Raw genomic sequence first — 12,993 nt, 5'->3', positions numbered from 1 at the left:
GTGGTCAAGGGTTAACGTGAGTGGAGGGTGCACACGACACCCGTGAGCATGGTGCAGCTTCACGCTGAACACCGTGGAAAGTCAGCCAGCCTTACTTGCGCCTCAGCCCCGTCGCGAAGGACTAGCGCCGGCCACACTTCGCCTCTCAGGCCTGTTCGTGCAGGCAGCCGAACGCACAGATATCTGCAGGCTTCCGCACAAACTGCGCACACGCGCTCGTCTATCCATATCTCTAGCCTCACGCGTGGACATATACGTGCCTCCCTCTGCGCGGACAGACATGCGCTACGAGCACCTTGTCCTGCGCGTGCGCTAACGTGTATGAGTGGAGATGAAGGTATGTAAACTAAATGCCAGGTGGACTGTACGCGCTGGCGCAAAGCCCAACTCGACGGGAAGCAAGCTCGCCGCGCGTAAGGAGAGTGCGGAGACTAGCGTGTGGTGTGCTGCACGTCAGAGGACCGAATCGGAGTGCGCTTCACCTGTCAGCGTCTGGTCTCGAAGAGGCGCGCCGTTCAAAAATACCTCAAAGGAAGTTGGAAAATCAGACTGGTCGAAGGCGCAGGACTGCAACGCTCGCACAGAAAAACAGCAAAGATGAACACAGAGTCACCGGGCAAACTCCAGCGGCAGAAATGTCACGCAGAACGGCAGAGATTCCGAGCCTTCAACACCACGGAACGTCGGGCTGAGAAACGTTATTCAGCAAACAAACCGGAAGCTTGGCCGCAGTCGAGCCGGACTCAGCACCTCGGCTGCGGATGGAGACGTTTGCTAGTTCACATGGCAAAACGCTTCAAACACCGCGTGGCCTGGTAGAGGTGATGACTGTTGCGTATTGTGCTGACGCGTCGTCGTTTGGCATGCTTGTTCTTCGGCCCGTATTTTCGTATTTTCAGCATCGTGAAAATGCTGTTGTCGTGATCCCTCCCCTCTCTCAGTCTTGCGCCTTCCCCGACCCCCTCCCTGCCCCCTGCCGCTTACGATGACATCGTCCTTCTCCACCGCCACGCCATCGGGGCCGCCGAACTCGACGAAGGACCTGGAGAGACGTTAAGTTGCACCCGCACTCCGCGTGATCTTACGACTTGCTTTGGAGAGAGACATGCGTTTAGTGCATGCATGCGTATAAGGTGGTCTGGATGTCTCAGTTTCGTGCAGAAGTCCTGTGCTGCCGCATGGACTTCACGCAGGGCGCTTTGGCATCAGACAATTTCGCTCTCGTTCATAATCTGCACGCGCTTGTACGCGTGGACTTCTGATTGCCACGCTGCTCTGACGCCAAAATGACGGGGTCCAGTATCAGGGCATTTTTGTCAGAACACATATACATATACAGTTGTGGACGTAAGAATGGTGAAAATATATACACAGATGAACACAACGTATATCCTGGAGTGCTTGGGGCCATACGCGTTGGCGCACACCTCAGATCCTGACGCGTGTTGGCAAGCATTACCGTGAGGAGGGGGGTTGCTGCGAGAGCAGATCGTCGTAGTCGGCACCCGACCATGATGCGGAGTCACCCGCCGTCCCTCTGGCAGCGCCTACCAGCAGGCGGCCAGGCTCCACGACATGCACTTCTGCGGCAACCAGAGAAGTGGATGGGACGAGTGGTGCGGAGTAAAGCAGGCTCCATTTGAGTACCGCCCCGACCCGCTTCTCGATTGTGAGGCAGCGCCCGTGGCAGATACTCCGACTTGCGTTATAATTCTTCCGCGTTTCTCCCTACTTCCCTCCCAAGTTCTTCCTCCCCAGTGGTTCCATTCTGGGCGCGGATCGCCTTATCGTCAACCGCGCATCTTGAGGCGCTCCTGCGGAAAACCAAGACTGGGGTTCTTCCTTGCTCTTTGCAGCTCGTCCCGCAACGGCGCCCGGTTTGCTTTCTTTGGTATTTGAGAAGGCTTACCGAAATAGACTCGATCCTGCTCCATTGGGACGTTCGCCAGCGCCAAGCCCTCCCCCCGCAGCACTTGGTTGGCGTCCACCGAGACGCCTGCTGTCGTCTTCCTGTGAGCGGCGATGCACAGGGCCATTCGGGAAATCGCCACGAGTTTTGTACGAAAAGAACGCAACGAAACCGACGCGATCTTCTGCGCGTTTTGCTGTCTCGTCTGGCGGAGGCGCATTTGTTGGCGGGGTCCGGGCTACAGCCACTCGCCGTCCGTTCCTTGTGATGGTATGCAGAGGATCTCAACGCCTGCGGCCTTGCCTCTATGTTTACGAGCTGCATTGCCGTGTATAAATGTTTGTATAAAATATAGATCTACATCTGTGGGAGACAAAGTGCTGCGCGCGATCTTCTAGGCACGCGAGATGCACCCGGTGCAGATCTCTTAAATTGGAGGCAGCGGCGCAGCGAATGGCCGTAACACTGCTACAGTCGATTCTGGCAGATCGGCGTGTATATGCATATCTATATGTGTTTATGTGGATAAATGATTCAGCATCACTGCATTTGACTACGCGAGATTGTACAAATTTTTTCAGATATCTCGGCGTCTCCGCCCGATTTAGTCTTCCTGGGTACTCCCTTAGTGCGTATCGTCGGAGTGACCTCGGTTCCCTGGATTTCTGCACCATGGAAGACGTACCCGACGCCGATTTCAGGGGCGGCCGCGCCCCTCGGTGTGGCTATGTTGTTCAAAGCAAGCGGAGGCCGCTCTCCGCGGGTCGCTCGTCCGGCGTCTCTGTTTTGGCTATCGAGTGCAAAGTTTCGCAAGGCGACGCCGCTCTCGGCGCTGGGCTCCCCTCTGCCCGCCTCGAGATCAACTTCCTGTTCGCCGCCGTCCTCATCGTTTGCGCTGAAGATCGGCGGAGACCGTTCGCGGTCTGGCGGGAAGAAGTGAAGCAGGAGGTGCTCCGCGCAGGAAAGGCAAGAGGTCCCGACTGCGAGCACGCCAGCCACGACAGCTGCGAAGAGAGTGCAGAGGAAGTGAAACACCTTGGACGGCGAGCGAGGGGGGGACGAAGCGGGACGCGCGACTGGGACAACGGGTTTGGGATAGTGAAAGGCATGCATGGTCGCTGAAAATCCGTGGAAGAAGAGCCAAGGCGTAGGAACACACGGTCCCGCGTGGACGCCGCTGCGCAGCGAGAGAAACTGCGGTAATACAGATGAAAAGAGCGCAGGCAGGAGGCAGAACCCGAGGCACAGCACACTGAACTCGAAAACGGGTGCTGGACAGCGCGGAAGTCAACTTATAACAGCGCAGAGCGACAGCGGGAAGACCGCGAGCGCCTCATAAACCGACATGCCAAGCCAAGTCACTGCACGCCTCATTCCATAGCACATTGCAGCAAGGGAAAATAAGGATGTCGTTTTTATGCAGCTTTCGTCTAAAAAAATCCATGGTTTTGGTAATCCCGGTGTGTCGCTGTGTAGCTGCTTAGTCTAGCGCCGCCACGCTGCCCGCGGGCGGGAAAACGCGAAGGCAGCAAAAAGGGGGGGATCGCCGTTTGTGCTGCGATCCTCTCTCTTCTGGTTGACTCAGTCGACTCTTCTCAAGTCCTGCGTTCTCCCCTCATTGCTCTGTCAGGTTCTTTTTTTCGCCTCTCTGTGATCTCCCTCCTTGGGTCCTCTTAGCGTACGCTTTTCTTTCTTTCCCGGGAAGCTGTCTCTCACGCACATGGCGTCTCACAACGCCCTAATTGCGCCCGCAGCTGTTGTCGCTCCTCTTACGTCTGTTATCTCTCTGTTTGCTTTCCGTATCTCGCCCGCCTTCTCTGTTCTCTCGTTGCGGTTTCCTGCTTCTTGCGGGCCTCGCTCAGCCAGCCTCAACCCTGTGTGCGTTTTTCTCGTTGCGGCGTCGGAGCGGCTCCTCTTCTTCTCTTACCCGCTATATCAGCACTCTTCGCTACTGCAGACTCGCTTCGCGCTTTCTCTCGTCGTCGTGTGCTTTCCCTCTGTCTTTTTTCTCTGCGTCTAAAATTGCATTCTGCAGTTTGAAGGCGCGCACATCTCGCTCCGCGTGCATGGGAGTTGTCTCGCGAACACCGGACTGCCTCGACACGCTGGAGCTCAGCTTCGCCCAGAAACGAACGCTCATCGCTGGCAACTCGCTTTGGCGAGAAGAAAGGTGCTCTGTTGCCTTTTTTTCCTGCGGCGACCAGTCAGCCGCCGCTCCATCACACCGCGGCGAGCTCATGCCACTCATGCGCACGCTGAGCATGCAACCTCGACACCCGAACTACGTCAACTGTCCTTTTCCTGTAGCTTGTGCTCTCTGTTCACAAAATATCCCGCGAGCCTCTACAACGCGTTCCAGGCATGCCAGAGGAGTAAAAAATTGCGTGCTTGAGCCCTCGTGTTCCTGTTCCCTCGCTGATATGCCCTGGAGGGGGGCTGGAGTGTCGCGCGCCGTGTTTTCTTTCCTGCTGCCCGGTCTGCTCTGAAGTCACCGGCCCGCTCTGCAGAGTCTTGAACTCTCTCTTTCTTCTTTGCGATGTCCTTTGTCTGTCCGTAAACCTGAGTGTCTGCGGGTCGGCGTTACCAGATGTCCATACACCGCAACGGCGAAGAGCACCGGCTGCTTGCGGAGTGCATGCGATCCGCTCCTACAGGCCGTTTTCGCGTGTTGTCGTTTCAAACACCACTTCTGTGCTCTTCCGTTCTTTCTTTTCGCTTTGCTCCTCCTGTTTCGCGCCTTCCGACTGCCTGTCGCGTGGCGGATCTCGCTCCTTTCCTCTCTGCTGTCCGCTGACGGTGTCGTCTTCCCTGTCCAGCCTCTCTCCTCTTCGTCTCTTCTCAAGATGGCAGTCCCAAAGGGGAAGCGCAGCAAGCACAAGTGCAAGCAGCGCCAGTTGATCTACTTCTTTGACCAGTTCGACGGGGTGTTCAAGCGCCGCCGCGAATCCTTCTATCGCTCCTTCTACAGCCCTCCGTACTTCTCCAAACTCACCCACCAGACCACCGGCACGCCGTCGGTCCTGAGGCCCTTCAGATTTCCTGGCTTCTGGCCTGGAAGGTGAGATGCTGTCTCTACCTACATCTATCTACATATGTATCTATATGTATGTAGATTTCCTTGAGTGTGCATGCAAGCAGAGATCTATCTCAACACAAGCGCGATTCGCTGGGCATGCAGGAGGGTGCGTTCGTTGCCCTTTTTTTTTCTGTAGAATGAGGTGCGTGTCCACGCATGTGGCGGTATCTCTGCGTCATCATTTTCGTACCCTTTTTTGGGTTTCCGTCCATGGCATCGACCGCACTGATAGAGCCGCCCGATGCAGCTCGGCATGGATCGTCGTGCTTTCTTCTTTTTCTTCCGTGTTTAATTCACATGCGAAATGCTCGCTCTGGCTCTCGCCCATCTGCGCGCTCAGCAAACACACTCGTCTTTAGAAGCTCTGCCAGCCTGTCTCTACCCGCACTACGCAGCTCACGTTTCGAAGCCGTTGCGATTTTTATTAGACTTATTGTTCGTTTGTTTCCGTGCTTTTCTGCGTGTTTTTTTTCGCAGATTCGCCTTCAAGATGGCAACGACCCTCCTGACGCGCGGCCGCGGCCAGTAGCACGTAGGCGGCGCTCTTTGTCTTGCTTCGCCGAACTGCGTGCCTCGATTTGCTTTAGAGACGCGCATAATCTACGCTCGCGTGCGCGGGTTGCCTTCCAGGCAAATCACGGTATTGTTCTGTGCAGGTATATGTCTGTTGTCGAGTCCCGTCCTCCGCAGACTGGGAGGGTGCGGCGTCTACGGCGGGTGAGAGGAGAGCGCCGGCGAGTTCGAAGTCGCCCGTAGATCGCCACAAACGCGGAGTCGTCGATTAGGCGTTTGCGCCGGAAAGAGGTCGTCCGCAATGTGTGTCTAGACTGCTGTGCGGGTTGGGTTCTGTCTGCGCGTGCGCAGGCAGCGGCTTGAGCGCCTTGTTTTTTTCTTGCTTTTGTTTATTCTGTAGTCTTCTGGCGTGCTGTCGGATTTGCTAAACTCACAGGGGATGGAGTTTATCAACTTTAATGTCGATTGCTGGTTCTGTCTAAATTAGCTCCCTCTCCGGGGCGACAGACATCCAGCCCGCGGGCGTGCTTCTCTTCGTCGTGGACTGCGGCGATAGTGTCTTGCTCCCTACATTGCGTCTCTCCTCTTTTTTTTATTCGCCTCATTTCGCCACTGGATGTCTTATTCGCGCTGCAGTATGCTCATCGCGCGGCGCACTTTGCTGCGTTGGATGTCTGTTAAAGAGAGTTTGATTAGGCAGGCCCTGGCGCGTGTGCGGTAGAGCGGCGCCCGCAGCGCGAACGAAAAATCCTGCCCGTAGATTTGCATGAAACAGAGTTTAGGGCAAGCGCTCACGAGGCCTGCACTGTGCCTCCTTGGCAGCGCAGCTCTCGCCAAAACACAGGTGCCCGCGCACACGCTTACGATCAGGTTCGCCGCGAATCAATGACGCTTTCGTCGACGCCGCGCGTCAACCGGTTTTTCTAGGCGCCGAGTGCCCACGCAGAATTGAAGCGGTCACCTAGTTCCATGGCAAGCGCCAGAAAGACTTCTTCTGCAAGGGTCGAGCGCGCGGCGCCTGTCCTCGCGCGCGCCTCTCGAAGCAGGAGGCGAGTCTTGGCAGGGCTGCTCAGCGCCTCCCGTCGATGAGTAATTTGAGTCTCGTGACGGTGATGTGCTTTTCTGCGTAGTGCAGAGTTGACCTTTTCTGCTGCGAATACGTACAAGTTCGCTTCTCTTCTTCCCGCTCCTCCTCAAGGCGCCTAATCTTGTCGCTGCGCAGCGGACTACTGACCAAATGTGAAAATCTATATATACAAAAATCCACGCCTTTGGAAGGGTGCTGCAGTCTCTGCCTCCCCAGCGGTCTCTCACGTGTGTGCGTAAGCTGTGAATCCACTGTTTGCTTGGACACACAAGAGGCTCTCAATCGCTCGGCTCTTATGTTCGAAGAGGCTTCTTCGCGCTGCTTAAGAGGAGAACTACGCGTGAGGCACCGGGCGGAAGGAGTGCATGAACAGACATGACCGAAGGTCGAGTCATGTAAGCGGCCAAGGCAAAAAAGACTACGGCGAGGCAGTGCCTCTCTCACCCAACAGCGAACACAAAACTCGCGGAAAACAAGACGTTCGCGTGAGCGTCTTCAAGCATGTCCACCGAGCAGACACGCATGAAGACAGACACACAAGCACTTTCACATATATATAAATATGTATGTGAGGGAAGAGGGGAATGCGCGTACGCGCCGATGCGTCCGCGCCTTTGGGACGGACGTCTACACGTGTGGTACGCGAACAAACCGCATGTATGCACTTTGTGCATACGGGAACAACGGTAGAGATTCTCGCGCGGGCGCCGTCGTCTTCTCGCCCGCGTTATTGCCGCTTTTGGGGGCTTCTCTCGTTTACGTTGCCTCTTTGCTCGTTTCCTGCATTGGTTTTTTCTCAGTTCTGGGAACGAAACCACGCTTCGGTGTCACCTCATTTCTCCTTTCAGCAGCGCGTGACAGACCAGCTGCATCGCGTGAAGGCTTATGGGTCTTACGACGACTGCCGCCACCCGAGGGCGCTGCGCGGCCTGAAATCTGTGTCTATTCAGGAACGCATGTTGTCTAGCTGTCCTTCATGTCGCTCATCTCAAGGCGATTTCCCCCGCCAGCGGTGCCACCGACTGCCGCGAGCTTTGTCATGGGGCTGCCGCCCAACGCACCCGCGCCGCCTCTGTGCGCTGGCGAGTGCCCGGGCGGCGAGGAGTAGAAGCGCGAAATGTACGCGAAGAAGAGCAGAATGACCAGGAAAATCGCAAAGTTCGTCAAGAAATTCTTCAGGTAGACCATAGACATGTCCTCAACCGCCAACGGAGGCTCGACAGAGTCCACTGCACACACACACAGGAATGTATCCACAAAAAAGTCGAGCGACAACACAAGCTGGTTCACGGCATAAGCTCCGACCTAGTCATATCTGCATACATACATATACACATGCATACATACAAGCATATATATATATATATAAGGCTTGCATGCCATGCACGCAGAGGCTAGGTAGCTGTCTACATCTGTCTACATACGTTTGGTGCGTCAATAATTCAGCCTCTAGATATACTTAAATGCGCGATCTTGTAGATAACGCTAATAAAATGCTCTGCTTGGAAAACAGCGGAAAGCGGAGAATACGTACCCACGTCCGCGACGCCGCTGCCTTGTCGCAGTTTACCGAGATCAGTCTTCTCGCGAACCTGAGAAAAACGCATCAAACGGAGGCAGAGACCTTTCAACGAAGAGTGGGCGAGGCGTCTCAGACGCGCGGAATTGAAGCAAGAAAAACACCGAATCGCCTTGCTCTTGTCTCGCGCATGATTTTTCAACGCGAATGTGCATTTCAAACTCAAGAATCGAACAAACGAATGGCGAAAGACTACGCAGGCTGCGACAGCCCCTTCCTCTATAGAAAGCCCCGGCGCGACGGTCTCCTTGGCAGACACGCGGATCAGTGAGCTATATTGAAAACGTAGAATCTCCGGCAATATAGGATCTGTGTCTCTGTTTACTCGACTCGAGTAAACACATACTGAACTCATCGGATCAACAGACATGCATGCACTCCAGCAGCCGCAGCGGAGAGACGACTTGAGCAATGGAGATCGTGCGCACGCGGGCACAGCGTTCGCGGAGTTTTTGCCGATTTCTCACCTGCAGAATGTGGTTCATGACAATCGCGACCCTGGCACCCGCGAGCAAGATGCGCTTCTTCAGCACCTCAAAGAGCGCGAATTCGGCTGCTGTGTCGATCTCAAACAGAGGCACAGCGTCAGAGCTCTTGAAGGTGCTCAAAGCTGCAGTGGCGAAATCGTCGACGTTCGCGTTGCCGAGGGCCTTCGCAGCCGCGCGCGCGTCTTTGCCAGTTTTGCGGAGTTGCGGATAGAGCTGCGAAGTGGCGAGACACAGCAAAAAAACAGAGATGTGCGCAGGGATCGAACCCGCGACGCAGCCACCGCTCACCCCTACTTCAGGCATCCAGCCGACAAGAAACAAGCAAACCGCGAGAAGAGGCGCGACCCTTGAAATCATACAGCGCTGCTTTCACACACAGGTATCTCACCTCGTTGCAAAGCACAACGCGGTTTTCCTTCGTCCAGCGAGAAAACATCTTCTCCTTGTGCGTGGCGAAGAGAGTCTTCTCGGAGTCGTAGGAGCCTTTGATGGAGTTCACGTGAGTCCAGCCTGCACAAGGCAGCGCGCGCGCCACGAGAAGATTAGAGTCGATCTGCCGGCAGCCCCGTCTGCTGTGCGACTCCCAACATTTCCTTTCCAACATCAGTCTCAGCGCCGTTCCGCTCGCGCGCTCCCCTCGCCGCAACGCAAGCATCACTCACGCAACAGCGACCGAGCACGCGGAGCGAATAAGCGGATGAATAGCCTGCCAATTCCCGCGTGCACCGCAACGGAAAGACATACTGGTCTGGGATGTGGCTACACACACGTCCGCGCTCGCTTGTGGTTTTCGAGTCTGAAAACCCTAAAGTATCCACGAAGAACGATGCACGGACACGAATGTGCACGGAGTACCACGCAATACACACACATGTATTTATATATATATATATATATATGTATATCTCGACGCATGCATATGCGCATATACATGCCTATTCTACGTGAGTTTTACGTGAACGTATGCATGCCTCAGGCCCATGCGATACAGAACTACGCATGAAGAGGTCTGAAGACTGAGGCCAGCAAACACACAATGGAAATGAAGGGATGCACGGATATGACGACTGAATAAAGGGTGACACACTGGCCGACGTACCAGAGAACCAGAAGTACTGTCTCTGCTTGATAGTTTTGTCGATGAGGACGCCTTCGATGTAGTTGTAGAAAGACGTCAAGCGCATCTGCGCGCCGTCGTTATACTGCACGACGACATTCCTTCCGAAGTTGTCGTCCTGGCTGCCGAGATGCAGGGGCTCATGCATATCGGCGATGAGGTTGATGATGTATTTCACCTGCGCACGCAGCCCACGAGACCGAGACAATCGATTGGCTGTCAAACTCTCGCAACTAGGAGAGATCCCCGCTGCCAAAACGAGGCCTCCAGCCTCCTAAACTCAAAAACACCTGTCTGATCTGAACACCGCTCGCGGAGGCGCAAGCACACACTGCAGCTAGACATGCACACACTAAAAAGTCTCCCTAATAAAAAAAAGTAGACATACATACATATGTCTGTGTATCCGTGTGCGATAAGCCCGCTGTGTGGTTCTGTGCGTGGCTGGCGACGCGCGTATGCGCCTACCTAGGCATAGATTCTCACGAAAAAGCGCGCGGCCGTCTCGCGACAGGTGAAATGCCAACGTGAATACGGACATTGGGCTTACCGCGTCTGCATCTGTCGTCTTGATACCGTGAGGGAAGACGAAGTTCGTCGTAGTCATCACCTCGGGGTCTGAAGAGAACTCAAAGCGTCAGGAGGAAACGATCCAAGTCAGCTGCCCAGCGACCGCGTTCAACCTCTTGAGCTCTCTAGAACTGCAGGCCATCAATTTTCAGGTCGTCTTCCGCGGAGACATCAGCAAATGCACTCTAATACGCAGCGGTGGTGTTTAGGTCTTCGGTAAGCGCGTGCATCTATGGTGACATCTGTATAGATTTACGAATATATATATATATACGTATTCTTAGACGCCTGTGGCTGCCTACTGGAGCACACGCGAACATTATAGAATACATAAATACATATATCCGTCTATTGTAGATGTCTGCGCAGCGACATGAGACTCAGCGTATATCATGAGACTCATGGTATCGATTGAGGATCGACCTCTGCGAGGGAAGTACCTTTTTGCTGCACTTGGTTTTGGTCAGGATCTACCAGGTGGAAGAAGAAGTACGTGATGGCTTCCAGCAGGCAGTTGCCTTTCTCCTGAGAACGAAGCAGAAAAAGGCAGAAAGCATGAAAGCCGCAGTCCCCACGCGTGTCCAGCACATCTCGCAGCCCAGGCTTCGTGCACCGCAGTCGCAGCAAACATGTCTAGAAACTACAGAAAACCTCACGCTGGAAGAAAACACTACAGGAGACGAGAATCAATACATCGTAGCAAAACTGCAGACGATAAATCGAAGGACAGGCAGCTGCAACCCATAGGTGCGAAGCGCGCGGCGACCCGTTCACTAGTCAGCCTCCCCAAGCGGCAACGCTACAGTTCTTCGCATGCATTCATCTACCGAGAAAAAAAGGAGCTTGAGCGTGCGAGAAAATGGGCGCACATGCGGTTACCTTGCAGAAAGATGAATCGAGCTCAACGTCCTCCAACCGAATCGGCTTGGCTGGACACGTCGGTTGGGCCTGCACACGCCAAACGAAACAATGCAGTCGCGAGCTGGCGGGCGACCGGAGATTCGACGCTCCGTGTCCATTCACTGATCTATTTGGGGTTTGAAGCCTCGTCGACGCAAGAGAACTAGATAGCCAGCGAGGACGCGAACACAGTAGCGCGAAAACGCGCCGGAGACATCCCAGTGTCGAGCCGAAAACGAGAGAGGAAACGTAAAAAACTGAGACAAGAGGACATGATCTGCGTCAGCGCCTGCTTCTTACCATGAAATGAAGACGTGCAGTGTCGGGATACTTATCAGAGACGCGGTGCGCCCAGCCTGAAATGAAACAAAAATCGAGACTCACCACACGCCACGTTAAATACAGATGTATCCAGATATATTCTTACCTACACAAACACATATAGATACTTCTACGTATATGCAAATATATGCAACATGCAGAGGTACGCGAGTGCATGCTAGGGACTTATGAAGATGTCATTCCCCCGCCCCATGCGCCGCTTCTGATGCTGATGTGCCTATTGCAGATTAAATATTTATAATTAGATATATGTACGCATGCCCCCACACAACACTTACTCCCTGTGGCACGCAGGCCTACATGCAGTAAGCAGGCATATATAGATACATGTATGGCTGCAGAAACGCCGTTTGCGGCTTATGTGTGTTTGCTGGTTGCACAGCTCTTGTTATCTCACCTGCGACATCGGCGAGATCTTTTCCGTTGAGCAAGCGCCTGAGAGCCTGGTTAGCCGAAGTGCTGAGGCCACTGAGCGTGGTCATCGACACCTACGCAGGAAGGAAACCAGACAGACCCGACATCCGTTCTCTTTTCAGCAGAGACGCTCGCGAAACACACGATGGAGGGCCTTGTGCAACTGCCCTGTCCCACTTGGGCGCGTGGAGATCCGAAAAATTTAACAGCTTACGACAGAAAACAACGCGAGGCTGCGAAGAGAGTGGCGCAGACGCAGTCCGAGCCCGCGCATCAGCTTCGTCGCCGCACGCACATGCATCACGGCCGCATCAAACTCCACAAACGATTAGATTTCCACGTGAAACCACTGCGACTCTGCATATGTACGGACAGTTCCCTGGGGGCCAAAAGTGATCCCGAGCGGAGGGGAGACCAACAGGCTCAACTGAATGCAGCATGGAATTCTTTCTGACACAGCACTCTGTCAGGGTCTCTAATGAACGCTCCCAGGGTGCTCCGCGTCGGGAGGCTCCGTCGTCTTCCCCGCTTCTGTAACAAAAATGAAAGCAAGAGACTGCCCACTCACAGCTTCGTGCGCCTGAACTTTGAAGGCGGTCGCCCGTAGGACATTCGCCAGGGAGCAGAGGAGCAAGACAGCGGAGACCGCGAGGGTCGCCGATTCACTTCGAAATGCTCTCATGTTGAATTCGTTTCGCGTTGACTCTCTAGGCTTTGCCGTGTGACGCTCAAGGTGTCGCGCCTCAGGAAGAACGCAGCAGCGGTCTTCGAAGCAATGAGAGACACCCTCGGGGCGCGAGATGCTGGAGAGGGCGATAGAGGCGGCAGAAGAAAAACAGAGCAAAGGGGAGTCTAGAGCGCGACGCCGCGCAGACGAGAGTAGGAAGAAACAAAAGGCGCGAGTCCCAGACTCCTCAGGGAGAGCTCTGGAAGGCATCCAAGGAGAGAGAGTGCAGCAGCAGACGATGAGTTCGCGGGAGCACACGAAGAGAGGAGGA

At 54.7% G+C, this 12,993-nt stretch overlaps 5 protein-coding genes across 5 annotated transcripts; 2 read left to right on the top strand and 3 right to left on the bottom strand.

Annotated features, from left to right (window-relative positions):
• Window positions 1–453: 453 nt before the first annotated feature.
• BESB_016850 (uncharacterized protein) lies at window positions 454–2,036 on the bottom strand (the record flags this gene model as incomplete). Its single annotated transcript, XM_029360400.1, has 4 exons — window positions 454–567; window positions 985–1,042; window positions 1,460–1,583; window positions 1,910–2,036. The coding sequence occupies 4 exons, from the start codon at window positions 2,034–2,036 to the stop codon at window positions 454–456; spliced, it is 423 nt and encodes a 140-aa protein (XP_029216376.1).
• Window positions 2,037–2,581: 545 nt separating this feature from the next.
• Window positions 2,582–3,031, top strand: BESB_016840 (uncharacterized protein; the record flags this gene model as incomplete). The annotated part of the gene is made up of 1 exon (XM_029360399.1): window positions 2,582–3,031. One exon carries the CDS (start codon window positions 2,582–2,584, stop codon window positions 3,029–3,031), a length of 450 nt encoding a protein of 149 aa, XP_029216375.1.
• Window positions 3,032–3,857: 826 nt separating this feature from the next.
• Window positions 3,858–4,157, bottom strand: BESB_016830 (uncharacterized protein; the record flags this gene model as incomplete). The annotated part of the gene is made up of 1 exon (XM_029360398.1): window positions 3,858–4,157. The coding sequence occupies one exon, from the start codon at window positions 4,155–4,157 to the stop codon at window positions 3,858–3,860; it is 300 nt and encodes a 99-aa protein (XP_029216374.1).
• Window positions 4,158–4,752: 595 nt separating this feature from the next.
• BESB_016820 (uncharacterized protein) lies at window positions 4,753–5,514 on the top strand (the record flags this gene model as incomplete). Its single annotated transcript, XM_029360397.1, has 2 exons — window positions 4,753–4,967; window positions 5,463–5,514. 2 exons carry the CDS (start codon window positions 4,753–4,755, stop codon window positions 5,512–5,514), a joined length of 267 nt encoding a protein of 88 aa, XP_029216373.1.
• Window positions 5,515–7,548: 2,034 nt separating this feature from the next.
• BESB_016810 (S1/P1nuclease) lies at window positions 7,549–12,677 on the bottom strand (the record flags this gene model as incomplete). The annotated part of the gene is made up of 11 exons (XM_029360396.1): window positions 7,549–7,814; window positions 8,120–8,177; window positions 8,632–8,865; window positions 9,041–9,162; window positions 9,752–9,947; window positions 10,320–10,387; window positions 10,780–10,864; window positions 11,219–11,287; window positions 11,540–11,595; window positions 11,979–12,069; window positions 12,564–12,677. 11 exons carry the CDS (start codon window positions 12,675–12,677, stop codon window positions 7,549–7,551), a joined length of 1,359 nt encoding a protein of 452 aa, XP_029216372.1.
• Between the last annotated feature and the right edge of the window lie 316 nt (window positions 12,678–12,993).

The sequence above is a fragment of the Besnoitia besnoiti genome, chromosome X (genome assembly GCF_002563875.1).
Source record: "Besnoitia besnoiti strain Bb-Ger1 chromosome X, whole genome shotgun sequence".
NCBI lineage: Eukaryota > Apicomplexa > Conoidasida > Eucoccidiorida > Sarcocystidae > Besnoitia > Besnoitia besnoiti.
Note: the sequence above shows the minus strand (reverse complement) of the source record. Positions and strands in the feature narration are given on the sequence as shown.